Source organism: Rhineura floridana, chromosome 9 (genome assembly GCF_030035675.1).
Source record: "Rhineura floridana isolate rRhiFlo1 chromosome 9, rRhiFlo1.hap2, whole genome shotgun sequence".
In the NCBI taxonomy this organism is placed as follows: domain Eukaryota; kingdom Metazoa; phylum Chordata; class Lepidosauria; order Squamata; family Rhineuridae; genus Rhineura; species Rhineura floridana.
Window position 1 is genome coordinate 58,157,871 of NC_084488.1, and position 14,362 is coordinate 58,172,232.

At 44.9% G+C, this 14,362-nt stretch overlaps 1 protein-coding gene across 6 annotated transcripts in view; it reads right to left on the reverse strand.

The window, feature by feature from the left end:
- The window catches only part of RAPGEF2 (Rap guanine nucleotide exchange factor 2), a 301,620-nt gene that overhangs the window by 187,452 nt on the left and 99,806 nt on the right, over positions 1–14,362 (reverse strand). For all 6 annotated transcript variants that reach the window (XM_061584376.1, XM_061584372.1, XM_061584373.1 and 3 more), the window contains exon 4: positions 12,910–12,993. In XM_061584376.1, coding sequence (XP_061440360.1) covers positions 12,910–12,993 — 84 coding nt within the window. The remainder of the gene's footprint in view (positions 1–12,909; positions 12,994–14,362) is intronic.

Consider the following 14,362-nt stretch of genomic DNA (forward strand, 5'->3'; position numbering starts at 1 on the left):
CAGTTAATTCCATAGATTTTCTCTATATTGGGCTCCATCACATCATTCCAGTCCAGAAGATTATCCATGCCATTGATAACTTTATCTCTAGAATCTTCATTAATTTCTTCAGAGATAACATTGAGTTCCAAACAATAGATTTTATTTCTAAAGTCCATAGACTCCAAGTCTTGTTCCTGTTCCACGTTTGTTCCAATCTCCGGGATCTCCTCTCTCACAGGGACCCCTGTTCCAGTCTCCAGGGTCTCCTCTCTCACAGGGACCCCTGTTCCAGTCTCCAGGGTCTCCTCTCTCACAAGAACCCCTATGTCTTTAATCTCCTGTGTCTCCAAACAATAAATTTTGTTTCTAAAGTCCATAGACTCCAAATCTTTTTCCTGTTCCACGTTTGTTCCAATCTCCGGGGTCTCCTCTCTCACAGGGACCCCTTCCAGGGTCACCTCTCTCACAGGGACCCCTATATCTTTAATCTCCTGCTTCATTTTACTCAATTCAATTTTCAGCTCCTTACAACCCTGTCGCAGGTTTTGTTTCGTTATCTCAATCTCATCCATTATTTTCTGAAACATAGTTATTTCCAGATTCTCAGCCACTTTCTTAATTGCCATTTTAAAAGAAAAATATAGGAAAACCACTTCTTATTTCAGCAACAATTGGGTTAATACTCCAAACTTGGTGACATCACAGTATAAACAGAGCAGACAGCCTTATCTCTCCATGTTTAAGTAAACAAAATGCAGTTCCCAGGATCGAAACAATTAATGGCGGTCGTCAGAAAACAGATTCGTCAAAATAAAATAGACCAAAAAGAGAGTAGTCTCAGGCAATATAATATTCTTCAAAATAAAAATCTGGAATAGAAATCCCTCTTCAGTGTATATCTTTAGAATGCAAATCCAGGACAGCTTTTTGCAACAAAAACAGAGATAAGCTATTAATTAGTGAGTAGCAGAGAGAAGTTATGGCTCCCCAGTGAGATGTCAAAAACCGATCAATCTGGCAAATCTCTTTTAAACAGCAACAATTTAAGTCAAGTAAAAGAAAAATATAGAAAGAAGGGTGCTTGCCTGTTAGTGCGTTCTCTCTTAGAAGATAAGATGAACGTTCGCTTTTCCAGATAGAGCTTGTTGTTAAAAATCCGTCCCACCTTCGTCGGCTGGACCTCGTCCCATAAATTAATGAGATCTGGTCGTCCCAACAAAAATAGGCTTTGAGGTTAATCTCTTCGTTTCTCCCTACCCGGGAGAAGTTTAATCAGTCAAAAAAAAGAAAAAATCTGACTGATATATCTGAATAAGCTTCTTTTGAGGCAGGAGCCCGTCTCAAAAGCAGGCACAGGCTAAGTCACCCTTCCCGGAAGTCCCATATGTGGAAGATCTATGACAGAGATGTAAACCTTCTAATATCTCTATTGTAAAGCATCTCTTGTCTATTTGTCATCTGTTTTAAGCATCTGCTTTCTTCTTGCCACCCAACTAATGTTAATTTCCATTAACCATGTCAATGTGTAAAATCTGGATTGCATTTATTCAGGCAAATGTTGATTAACTTTTACAGTACTCCAGAGATAATAAATTGAGCTTACTGTCAATCATTATGAATGGTGTTTCAAGCCAGTGCAAATGAAAAGCTTCCACAGTATATGTCACAGTAAGTTTTTCAACTAAATGTTTTCAAAGACAGCATCACTGCTGAGTGTGCACAAAGCAACAGAAACATAGATCCTATACACAAGGTATTTGTATTCATAACATAATATTTTATCCAGCTTACCACTTAAAACTCAAGCTTAAATATAAATGTTAAATTTTATTTTAAAAATGTACAAACATAAAAAGTAAATGTTTGAATAAATGTTGTAGATTAAATCATCATCTAGAATTTCACTTCCTTGAAAAAGCACAATTCATAAGGCTTGAAGACAATACAAAACAGACTTCTCTGCACACATCACATACTGCTGGCATGTCAGACGTATGTCTATCTGAACTACGTTACTTTCATGCACGTTTCATGCACCTAAATGTAGACTGGAATATGCAAGTGTGTACACAGTGGGTGGAATCCGATTTGCACCCTTTTGATCCAACAGATAGCTGAGCTAACAGAAGACAAGGGGAAGTATTTTTGATGACTGACGGTTCTTACAGCCCCCAGCGCCACCTTCTACCCGGATCCACAGGGTTCCCCAACTCTCTGGATCAGATTTTCAGAAGCTCTGATAGGGCTTCAGGGGTGGGGAGAGAAATTATTGTAAAATCACCTCTTTCCTTATTCTTTATTTATTAAATTTCTAGCCCACCCTTCCTCCCAGTAGGAGCCCAGAGCAGCAAACAAAAACACTTAAAACATTCTAAAACATCATAAAAACAAACTTTAAAATATATTAAAATAAACCATCTTTAAAAACATTAAAATAAAACACCTTGAAAAACATCTTTTAAAAAGCTTTAAAAACATATTTAAAAACAAGACTGGGATAGGTCTCTGCTTAACAGGCTTGTTGAAAGAGGAAGGTCTTCAGTAGGTGCCAAAATGAAAACAGAGATGGGGCCTGTCTAATATTTAAGGGAATTCCAAAGGGTAGGTGCCACTACACTAAAGCGCCACTTCCTATGTTGTGCAGAACGGACCTCCTAATAAAATGGTATCTGCAGGTGGCCCTCATCCACAGAGCATAGTGATCGACTGGGTATATAAGGGTTAAGATGATATTTTAGGTATCCTGGTCCCAAGCTGTATAGGGCTTTGTACACCAAAACCAGAACCTTGAACATAGCCCAGTAGCTTACGGGCAGCCAGTGCAATTTTTTCAGCAATAGGGTGACATGTTAGTGATACCCTGCTCCAGTGAGCAGTCATGCTGCCACATTTTGCACCAGCTGCAGCTTCAGGACCAACCTCAAGGACAGCCCCACATAGAGCATGTAACGAAACCACTTGTTGGTAACTGTTAGTAAATGTGTTATGGGTTTGAAGGAGGTAATGGAATTCCTGGGAGTATGAGTGATGTAAGACAGCCAGGTGGGAGGGTGTGTGAGAGAGTTCTAAGGACGGTTTGAATAAAAAGACAGTTAGTTTCGACAGTTAGGAGATTTTGTTGTTGGGATTTGAAAGTAGAAGGAGGGAGGTTGTGTTGTGGAAGTGAGCTGGGTGGAAAAGGGTGGATTACATATTTGTTAGAAAGGTGTAAGACAGGTAGGAAAGATAGGGACTATACAACAATATACTATTTCACATCTTATATTTTATTATTATTATTTTGTTCATTTAAATTCCTGTATGTCTGCATGGTCACATGTGCTACCATATCAGGGTCCTATTCAATTCCTGTATCTACATCCTATTGTGCTAACAGGGCACACGAGTGATCACCTTTTGGGTAGGACAAAAGGTGGAAGGGCTGAAGCTTGTCGTGTAGAGAGCGTATCTGACCTAGGCTGAGGCAAGCGTCCTGCTGGTAGGTATTTCCTGAACCAAGCATGTGGTGTCAGAAGGGATAATCTCTGGTGAAGGGCAGGTTCATTGCAGAGCACATTACACTAATCCAACCTGGAGGTTACCAGTGCATGGACAACAGTAGTCAGGCTATCCCAATCCAGAAATGGCTGCAGCTGTCTTACTAGCAGAAGCTAGTAAAAAGCACTCTTAGCCATTGAGGTCACCTGGTCACAAAGATGGATCCAGGAGCAGACTACGAACCTGCTCTTTCAGAAGGAGTACGACCCCATCCAAAGCAGATACCTGACCATTATCTGAACTCAGGAACCACCAACCCACAGCGCCTCCATCTTGCTAGGATTCAGACTCAGTTTATTGGCCCTCATCCAACCTACCACCAAGTCCAAGCAGCGGTCCAGGGCTTGCATAGCCTCTCCCGATTCAGATGTTACAGAGAAATACAGCTGGGTATCATCAGCATACTGCTCACACCTGATCTCCTGATGACTGCTCCCAAGGGCTTCATATAGATGTTCAACAGCATCAGGGACAAGATGGTATCCTGCGGCACCCTGCAGCAGCACAACTGCCAGGGGGCTGAAAGACAATCACCCAATGCTATTCTCTGAAAACAACCCTGCAGGTAGGATCAGAACCAGTGTAAAACAGTGCCTCCAATACCCACCTCACTAAGTCGGCTCAAAAGGATACTATGCTCAATAGTATTAAAAGCCACCAAGAGATCAAGTACCGTATATTCCGGCGTATAAGATGACTTTTTAACCCCGGGAAATCTTCTCCAAAGTCGGGGGTCGTCTTATACGCCGGGTGCTGAAAAATAGCTGCCGAGCCAGAGGCCAGGCCGGGATGACACGGGCGGGAGGACGGACGGCGGGGCTGAATCAGAGGGGCCGGGGGGAGGGTCAGCGAGCGGCGTGGAACATTCCCGAGACACAACAAAGCTGCAGTAGCGGCCAATGGTCACGGCTTAGAGGGGAAGGGGCACCTCCATCCCCTCCCTGCATATACCCGAAGGCTGCCCCGAGGGAGCCCGGCCGCTTGGCTCCCTACTGCCCCCGGCTTGCCAAGCGGCAGGGAAGAGGTTGCTGGAGCTCCTTGTTCGGGCCGCCGCCGAGCGAGCGCAGCTGCGTCAGGCCCGGCATGCAGGGGCTGGAGCTCGGGGGCGGGCGAGATGGCTGCAGGTCGCTGCTGGATCCAAGGAAGCCCTTCTGCGCCCAAGTCTGCTTGGCCCCGGGGAGGAGGACAGGTGCTGGGCGAAGGGCGTGATCCAGCGGCCGCAGGGAGGGCCCGACTTAGGGTCCCCGGTGAGCCTCCTGGCAAAGCGGCAGGGGGTATTGGAGCCCCGATCTCCTGGGTCCTCTCGACGGGCTCCCCACGACGCTACGCGGAGGGCAGGCGGTGGAGGTGCTGCGTTTCAGGCGCCATTGCAGCGCCGCCGCCGCGTGGGAAGCCGCAGAAGAGACCCTCCCTCATCCCTCCCCCCCCGCAAAAAAAAATCAATCAAACCGGGCGCCGGAGAAAGAAAGGGGAATATATATATATTATATATCCATTTGACTTCCTGCCAAATGTGAGTGTAAGGAACTAGAGCTCTCTCCTCCTTGCAACAAGTCTCTCTCTTCCCCCCCCCGCCACTTTCCTTCCTTCAGCGTCCCCCTCCTGTCCAATCCTTCCTTCTTCCAACGCCGTTTTGGGTTCAGGAAAAGATTAGCCAAAGCAGGCCAGTCCAGAGCAATTCTGCTTCCTCTGGTGAAACTGACTAGACTTGTTAATTTCAACGGGTCTGCGCCAGGCACGTTTCTTTTAAGCCATTTGGGGTCGGAGAGGGTGAGTGGGGGGTGACCTTCCTTTTCCCCTCCGTCCTTCCCCCTCCCCATCTTCTCTTTCTCTCCTTCATCGGGTGAGCAAAATATTAAGTTGGATCGGTCTCTTTTCTTTCCTTTAACGGGAAAATGCTTATGGGGGTTATCCAACAATTCAAGTTACTTTTAGAGTAGACTTGAGCCCATCGGTTTCAAATGGGGTGTGTGAATGTTTGTCTCTTCTGAGCCTGACTGGGGCGGCGCTCGTGACCCCGCTTACCTGGGAGTAAGCCCCATGAAAGTCAAGAGGACTTACTTCCGAGTAGGCATGGCTGGGGTGACGCGGTCTCCCTCGAATTAGAGTTGGGAAATGTGTGATCGGCTGGGGGCTGGCCTCCAGGAAAGTTCTACTTCAGAGGAGACCCACTGAAACTAACGGAGCCCGGCCGTGCCTGTTGATTTCAGCAGGCCTACTTTGTGGCCAAGGTTGGGTCCAGTCCTGCTTTTGATTGCATGGAGCGGTTAGGCGTTTTTTCCCCAAGGAAATTCATGCTCGAAAGAGTTTGCGCCGCCCAGTTCCGCTGCATCGTTACTCTAAAGTAAGCCCCCCGGGGGCTTCTTCACTCCCAAGCAAAGCCCGGCGGGAATCGCCTTTATTCGGAAGTAAAGAAGGCCCCCCCTCGCCTCCCAAGGTGAACTTTTCGCATCGACTCATCCCGTTAGCAGCCCAGCCCTCTGCGCGTTTACTCAGAGGTAAGGGGGATCCCCCGCCCCAGACGCTTAGGATTTTGCAGCCTACTTGGAAGGAGCCCCGCTATGTTCAAGGGCGGTTACTTCCAAGTAAAGGTGTGTGGGATCATGGCCGTGAAGCTCTGGGCAAGCTGCTTTTAATAGCTAAACTTACTTTGAGGCCGGGTGTGTTCCTTGAGCTGTGCATTCCCCGCCCCCGACTACGGTAATTTTTATAAGGAGATTTGGGGGGGCAGTGTAAATTCACAGCCCCCCCCTTCCCCACGGATCTGATTCATTGCTGCAGAAACAACACTGGCGTTCATTTTCTTCTTGGAAAATTAGAGTAATGATCATTCCCTTCCCTCCTTTTTGATGCTGTTTCTCAGAAATCCTATTCTATAGAGGGTGGGGGCCCTTTCCAGGTCTTCTCCCCTCCCCTCAAATCTATAAGGCCCCCCTTTTGTTTTCTCTTCCTTTTAAAAAAATCTTTTAAAAATATATATGAAAAAGATTGTGGTTGGATAAAGTTTTTTTTTAACTTGGGGTTTTTTTGGGGGGAGAACCCCAACCTCCCCCCTTCTTCCCAGCTTGTGTTGTTTCTCTGGGATGGGGAAGCAGATTTTTGTTAAAGGCCTTTGGTGTTTTGAGAAATGGAAGAGTTCTTTGCAGCTGACTACAAATGTTTAGCCAAAAAAAGGGGGAGATAGGAGGTATTATGTATGTTTTTCTCCCTTCGCCCCCTGAATGTCCAACACTGTTGCTAGCTGGGGAGGGGTCATCTCTCTGGTTTTTGCTGGTGATTGGGCCATTGTGGTTGGGACAATGTTCTGTTTGTTTAGCCCTGTTCAGCTAAGATTGTGGATGGTGTCCCCACCGCCCATCAGTGCCTGAAAGCCATGTTTGTGCATGATAGCCCTTTTTTATTATTATTTTTATTGGGAGATGCTTCTGCTTGCCTTCCCAAAATATGTTGCATCCCTGTGGAATATTTTAAGTCCACCTTCCCCCAAGTGTGCATTCTCCCTGGCTCAATTTCTTCTTTCCTTCCCCCTCTCTGTTAGATCCAGGAAGTGCCCGTCTCCTCTTGAGGCCTACACCAAATCTTTGCCACCCACTATAGATACATTTTTTTGCAAATTGAATGCACCGCAGCTCCCCGAAATAAGTTAGCAATTCTTATTCTGTCCCCTGTGTGTGTGTTTTGGGCTTGGTTATTTATTTTTGTCTTTCCCCCCCCCTTGTTTGTGAAAAGAGAATTGTTGCAGCTAGGTCTGTCCAAGCTAACTTGATCGCTAAGACCTTGGAAGGCGGCAGGGGAAGCTGCATCTGTGTGTGTTTAAATGCAGGGCATGTGGGCAAAGTCATGGCAATTCTGTATGCTTTTTCTTAAGCTAAGCTGTTTGAATTTGCAGTGTGGTGGTTCTGTTAGAATCGGCCTGGAAATGGAAATGTTTGGGGCACAGCACCCTCTGCCAACCCAGGGCCCTCTAGATGTTTTGCACGACCACTCCCAGCCAGCACAGTTGGGCGTTGTAGTCCGAAACATCTGGTGGGCCCCAGGGCAGGGGAGGCTGCGATGCAGGCTAAAAAGAAGCAATGGCAATCATAGGGACTAGTGTTTTGTGCAGTAGACTATTCCAAAGTTAAAAGGTGCCAGCACAGGCTGATGTCATAATCTCATTTTTAGGGTGTGGAGCTTAAAAACACCCAACTCATCCCTGGCACTTGTTTCGCTCTGTACCACCCTGTCCCCTAGCTAGGTTTTGTTTCATTTTATGTGGCGCGGTGTAGCGGTTAGGATGTATGCCGAGTTTTATTTTATGCTAGTGGGGTATAGTGGTTAGAGAATTGGATTAAGACCTGGAAGGCTGGGGTTCAAATCCCCTGCTTTGTATACAACAACCAGCCAATCGCCGGTAAGGTACATCGCTTGCATGTCATAAGCAGGGGTAGTCTTATACGGCGAGTATATCCCAAACTCTATATTTTAACTGGAAAAGTTGGGGGTCGTCTTATACGCCCAGTCGTCTTATACGCCGGAATATACGGAATATACGGTAAGAGTAACAGGGTCACACTCCCCCTGTCCTTCTCCGTAGGGACCTAGACTCTGATGTTACGACAGATGAATCCATTGAAGTGTCCAGAACACGGTCTTGTCTTTCATTATTGGATGAGTTTCAGTTGGTGCAGCTTGAGGAAGTGGACAAGGTGCTTGGAATGGTGCGGGCGACCACGTCTGCTCTAGATCCTTGTCCATCTTGGCTGGTCAATGCTAGCAGGACTGGTACCACTGGCTGGGCCAAGGAAGTGATAAATGCCTCCTTGAGTGAGGGAGTAGTCCCTAGTAGCCTCAAGGAGGCAGTAGTGAGACCTCTTTTGAAGAAACCTTCCTTAGACCCAGATAACTTGAACAATTATAGACCGGTGGCAAATATCCCCTTTTTGGGCAAGGTTCTGGAGCGGGTGGTTGCCAATCAGCTCCAGGCGCTCTTGGATGAGACCGATTATCTGGATCCATTTCAATCCGGTTTTAGGACTGGTTTTGGCACTGAAACAGCCTTGGTCGCCCTGTACGATGACCTCTGTCGGGAGAGGGACAGAGGGAGTGTGACTCTGTTGATTCTCCTTGATCTCTCAGCGGCGTTTGATACCATCGACCATGGTATCCTTCTGGGGAGACTCGCGGAGTTGGGAGTTGGAGGCACTGCTTGGCAGTGGTTCCGCTCCTAGTTTGCGGATCGTCGCCGGAAGGTAGTACTTGGGGAACATTGCTCGACACCTTGGACTCTCCATTGTGGAGTCCCTCAGGGGTCGGTTTTGTCCCCCATGCTTTTTAACATCTACATGCAGCCTCTGGGTGCCGTCATCAGGAGTTTTGGAGTGCGTTGCCACCAGTACGCTGATGACACGCAGCTCTATTTCTCCTTTTCATCTTCTACAGGTGAGTCTGTGGATGTGCTGAATCATTGCCTGACTGCGATAATGGACTGGATGAGAGCTAATAAACTGAGACTCAATCCAGACAAGACTGAGACACTGTTGGTGAGTGCCTCCCCTGCCCAGATGGTGGATGTTCACCCTGTTCTAGATGGGGTCACACTCCCCTTGAAGGAACAGGTTCGTAGTCTGGGAGTTCTTTTCGATCCTTCCTTGTCTCTTGAGGCACAAGTGGCCTCGGTGGCAAGGAATGCGTTCTACCATCTTCGGTTGGTAGCCCAGCTACGCCCCTATCTGGACAGGGATGACCTCGCCTCAGTTGTTCATGCTCTGGTAACTTCTAGGCTGGATTACTGTAATGCGCTCTACGTAGGGCTGCCCTTGACGACAGTTCGGAAGCTTCAGCTAGTGCAAAACGCAGCAGCCAGACTGCTGACGAGGACCAGCCGGTCAGCACATATAACACCTGTTCTGGCCCGTTTGCACTGGCTATCTATTTGTTTCCAAGCCAGATTCAAGGTGCTGGTGTTGACCTATAAAGCCTTACACGGCGTGGGACCGCAATATCTTGTGGAACGCCTCTCCCGCTATGAACCTATCCGGTCACTTCGCTCAGCATCTAAGGCCCTCCTCCGGGTACCAACCCATCGAGAAGCCCGGAGGACAGTTACTCGATCTAGGGCCTTTTCTGTAGTGGCCCCCGAACTGTGGAACAGCCTCCCCGAAGAAGTACGCCTGGCACCTACGCTTCTATCTTTTCGGCGCCAGGTTAAGACCTGGCTATGCTCCCAGGCATTTTAAGCGTTTATGTTATAATTTAATTTTTTTATTTTTAATTTTTTTCTTTAGTTGCTGTTTGTGTTTATTGTTTGTTGTCTGATTTTATTGTTGATATTTTGTATTTTAACCTTTTTGTACACCGCCCAGAGAGCCACTCGCTATGGGCGGTCTATAAATGAAACAAATAAAAATAAATAAATAAATAATCCATCAGGGCAACCAAGGCCGATTCAGTCCCAGAACAAGGTCTGAACCCAGATTGGAATGGGTCAAGATAATCTGTTTCATCCAAGAGTACTTGCTATTGCTGTGCCACAACCCTCTCAATCACTTTCCCTAAAAAGGGGGTATTTGCACTAGACAGTGGTTGTCACAAACCAATGGGTGCAGGGTGGGCTTTTTCAGGAGCTGTCGGATCACCACCTCTTTCAGGGTGGCTGGAACCGTCCCTCCCGCAACAATGCGTTGACCACACCCTGGGTCCACTCGGTCAAACCCTCTCAGCAAGCTTTAATAAGCCAAGAAGGGCATGGGTTGAGAGGACATGTTGCTGGCTGCATCGTCGCAAACATCTTGTCCATGTCATTGGGCCGCATCAACTGAAACTGATCCCAAGAAGTTGCAGCACAGATCACACTGGACACCTCACTGGAGACTACACTTAATGTGGATGGGGCATCAAGACTGCTACAGAGGCTAGCAACTTTACCCTCAAAATATCTTGCAAACAATTCACAGAGGGCCTCCGAAGGGTCTAAAACTCAATTTCCTAGAGCTGATGTCAACAGACCCCTGACAATACAGAACAACTCCACTGGACGGCTACTTGAAGATGTAAAGGTGGCAGAGAGGAGGGCCTTCTCTACCACCCTCACCACCACATAGTAGACATGGTTATGTTTTACTCGTGCCCGATCAGCCTCACAGCACATGAGCTCTAGCCATTGTTCAGTCTGTTTCATTGCCCTTAGTTCACTGGTGTACCAAGGGGCAAACCAGGCTCCACAACGCTGGAAAGGGCACTCAGGGGCAACCATGTTAAGAGCTCAATGTGCCTTGCTGTTCCACAACATGACAAGGGCTTCAGTAGGGTCACCTGCTGGGAACTCCCCCAGGGCATTCAGGAATCCAGTCGATTCCATTCGTCTCCATTTTCTTCATTAGTGGAGGCATCCATTGATCAAAAGCTGTTCTGTGAACACAAGGACACCCAAGCAATTCCTTGCATCTAAAAATGAATGCAGTACAAATCGATAACTTCTGCATTCAGATGCACATCTGATTTACACTGTTGGCTTCCAACATATGAATGGAAGGCTGTTTCCATGCAGTGCTACTGTGCAACCTCTGCTTATTTCAACAAACTCCTGGAAAGGAGCTCAAAAATTTTGAAATGAACAAGGATTATACTGTAACTAACTGATCACACAGCCTGGTAGGCAACACAGGCATTTAGGAAAATGTTCAGTAAGTATTGGTATTAGTAGCTATCACTTTTTACTTAACACAATTCCCCTACTGCTTGAACTGGTATATACGCTATCAATTTAGCAGCTATTGTTTTTTTAAAACATGATAGGATGTGTGCAGTTTCTTGTGGTTCTAATTCATATCTGTGTATTACCTTGCTGACAGCCTCAGGCAAACTGGCATAAAATTGATTTGAATTCTGTGAGACACCAAAAGCTAAGGCTCAGGGAAAGAAATCAAGAGGGACCTTTCAAGATTGACTTAAATCTGTATCAATCTGTTACTTGGCATTATTTCTGTCAGATTTTCCTCTTTATCCCGCAATGCAGGTGGATGTTTTAAGATGACATGCAGAAACCTTATTCATACTGCAGCATTCGTTTAGTTAGCAAACTGCCTCAAATTTCATATGCTAGGGACACAGCCTTGTTCAAAAATGTACATTATATTTCATGGACTTTAAGGCAATTCATTCCAACTATGGGACTGTAAAGTAGTGCTAGACAATTAGCTGCTGTTTGCTTTTTCAAAGAACTGGAAATACAGCTTTCCCAAAACCCTGTTATGCTGCTGCTGCTCTTCCCCAGACACAACACAGCAGCTTGATGAAGAAAGAAAGAGGTCACAACAACAAGTAGAGGCCTCCTCCACCCCCTCTTAGCTCAGCCACCAGTACTGATAAACTATTGCTTGTTGTCTGTAATAACTTCCGCATGTGCAAGGAACTCAGCTTGTCCAGTGCAGGCATGTAAAGAACAGACTTTCCTCCTTTATCCTATGGCCCTATTCTTCCCCACTCTGCTGCCCTTTCTGACATAGTCCCCAACAGACAATCATTATTCCCACACTTCCTTTTTCTAACTTCACTTTCTAACACCCACATTCCATGAAGAAAAATGAAAAAAATAGCATCATCTTTCTACATTCAATGAACAGTAACACTTTACAGAAAAAGTGAATGCGCCAGCAATGTCTCTCATACAAAGTCATTTCAAGTTTTTGAAAAGTACCTGGGTACTATCTCCTTCCCCATGATACACTGCAGTCTCTTCAAACACCCTAAACAGGCTTCTTAGTGATCACCATTAGGCCCCAGAAGTGAGGTCACATGCAAACATGTTCTTGGTGATTGCTCCTAGGCTTTGGAATTCTTCCTCCAGTGGTCCAAGGCCACACTATCTTTTAGAAGGAACACAATGCCTTTTGAATAGGGCAAACATTTTGTGGCAAGAGATGAACATGAAGGAAGAGTGGGGGAAGCACTACAAAAAATCAAAACAGAAAGAACAAGCTCTGGTGCTTACTGGTACAAAACATTTATTTTAGCTCAAATTAAATAGCTAAAGTGAAAGTCTTCTACAGGTAAAAACTGGCAAGATATGAACCAGAGATACTCTTACTGGTTTACTTTCAAAAACAATGTGTTTTATTACTCATTTCACCAGGTTGCAACCCACTCTGAGGTGTTGGGAAAAGCTAACAAATAGCTGGAGTCACTGGCTACACTCTCTTTGTAAAATATGAACATAGCCTCTATTTACTTTTGAAATCTGATTATAGATGCAATTGACAGTGTGTTGATGAAGAGAACAAAATCAAACCTGGAAACTACATTATGCCCTTCAGCATTCTTTGATGCAGTATCAGCAATTTAAAAAATATTAATATTAGACACATATGATTCCTCTAACTATTTAAACTGCAACACAAATTCCAGCCATACCTGCTCCTTGGAAGAAACATTGATTCTTTAATAAATACTGAACCAGACAGAAGAATGTACCAACAGGTCCCAATATCATCAGGGCTGCAAATAAAAACAAGAAAATGTTAGGAAGCATGATTGTTACAGTGGAACAGCAAGCAAAATGTAAATCTACATAGAAAAAACTGTACATAACCCATTGAGTTATCTGTGGCAGACTGTTTTGAAATGATGAATTTTCTAAAACTGACTCTACTAGAACATGTCCTAGCTACATATATGGGTTCTATCCAACTAAGTCACACTCCAAGTCAACCCATCAAAAGCAATGGACAAATTGGATTAACTTAACCAATGGATTAAATTAAGTCTATTAATTTCAATGAATCTACTCTTGAATATGTTTTAAATGAATACAGCCCAATATTTTTATATACTGTATTAAAACAACTTTTAATTATATTTTAATGTATCTGATAACATCTACTAGTTTGTTAAAACTATGCAGCAGCCTAATGAAAGTTTACCTGCAACCTGATTATATTACACCAGTAGTAGAAACTCAGTAACACTAGACTGCAATTCCGTGCACACATATATGGGAGTAAGTTCCACGGAACTCACTGTTTAAGAGCAAGTTTCAAACATAATATTAAGCTGTAATGATTCACTCCCACAGAACAACCACACAAACACAAGTTAATGTCATCTCTACCCTTTCTCTATTTATACCCCCTCTTGTCCCCACTCTGCATAAACTAAATGCTGCTGCTTTGTGCAAACTGTTCCCTGTTCATTTCTGACAACATCAAGATTAGATTAATTTTGGAGATTAGAACTAGCTAAATTATCGATAGAGAAAGCTGTTTGATCTCATTTCTTCTTGTGATAAGGAAGTTCCTTCTGCCTGCAGAGCACTGATGATGATGGACTGCCTTCAAGTCGATTCCGACTTATGGCAACCCTATGAATAGGGTTTTCATGGTAAGCGGTATTCAGAGGGGGTTTACCATTGCCTTCCTCTGAGGCTGAGAGGAAGTGACCGGCCCAAGGTCACCCAGTGAACTTCATGGCTGTGGGGATTCAAACCCTGGTCTCCCAGGTCTCTCAATAAATTTAGGAAAACTATTTTGAACATTACAACTAGTTGGAAACCAAACTAGCTTCTATTGAGTGCTAGAATTATGTTACAATAATATTTTTGCCAGCTTTTACATACACAGTGAGACTTTGACACACATTTTGTCATCACTTTACAATTAACCACATATTAAATCGTGCACGTGTTCCTAAAACATCCATAACCACGAAAACCACCAAACTGTAGGAAATGTATTTAAGGATCTAAGTTATTCAATCATTATGTTAACCTTCCTAACCAATTCTAATTGCAAGTCACACACAGTTAACAAGAACGTGAGAGATCAGAATTTGTGGCGCACCCTTCGTATTATATTTTAACAAAAGATAA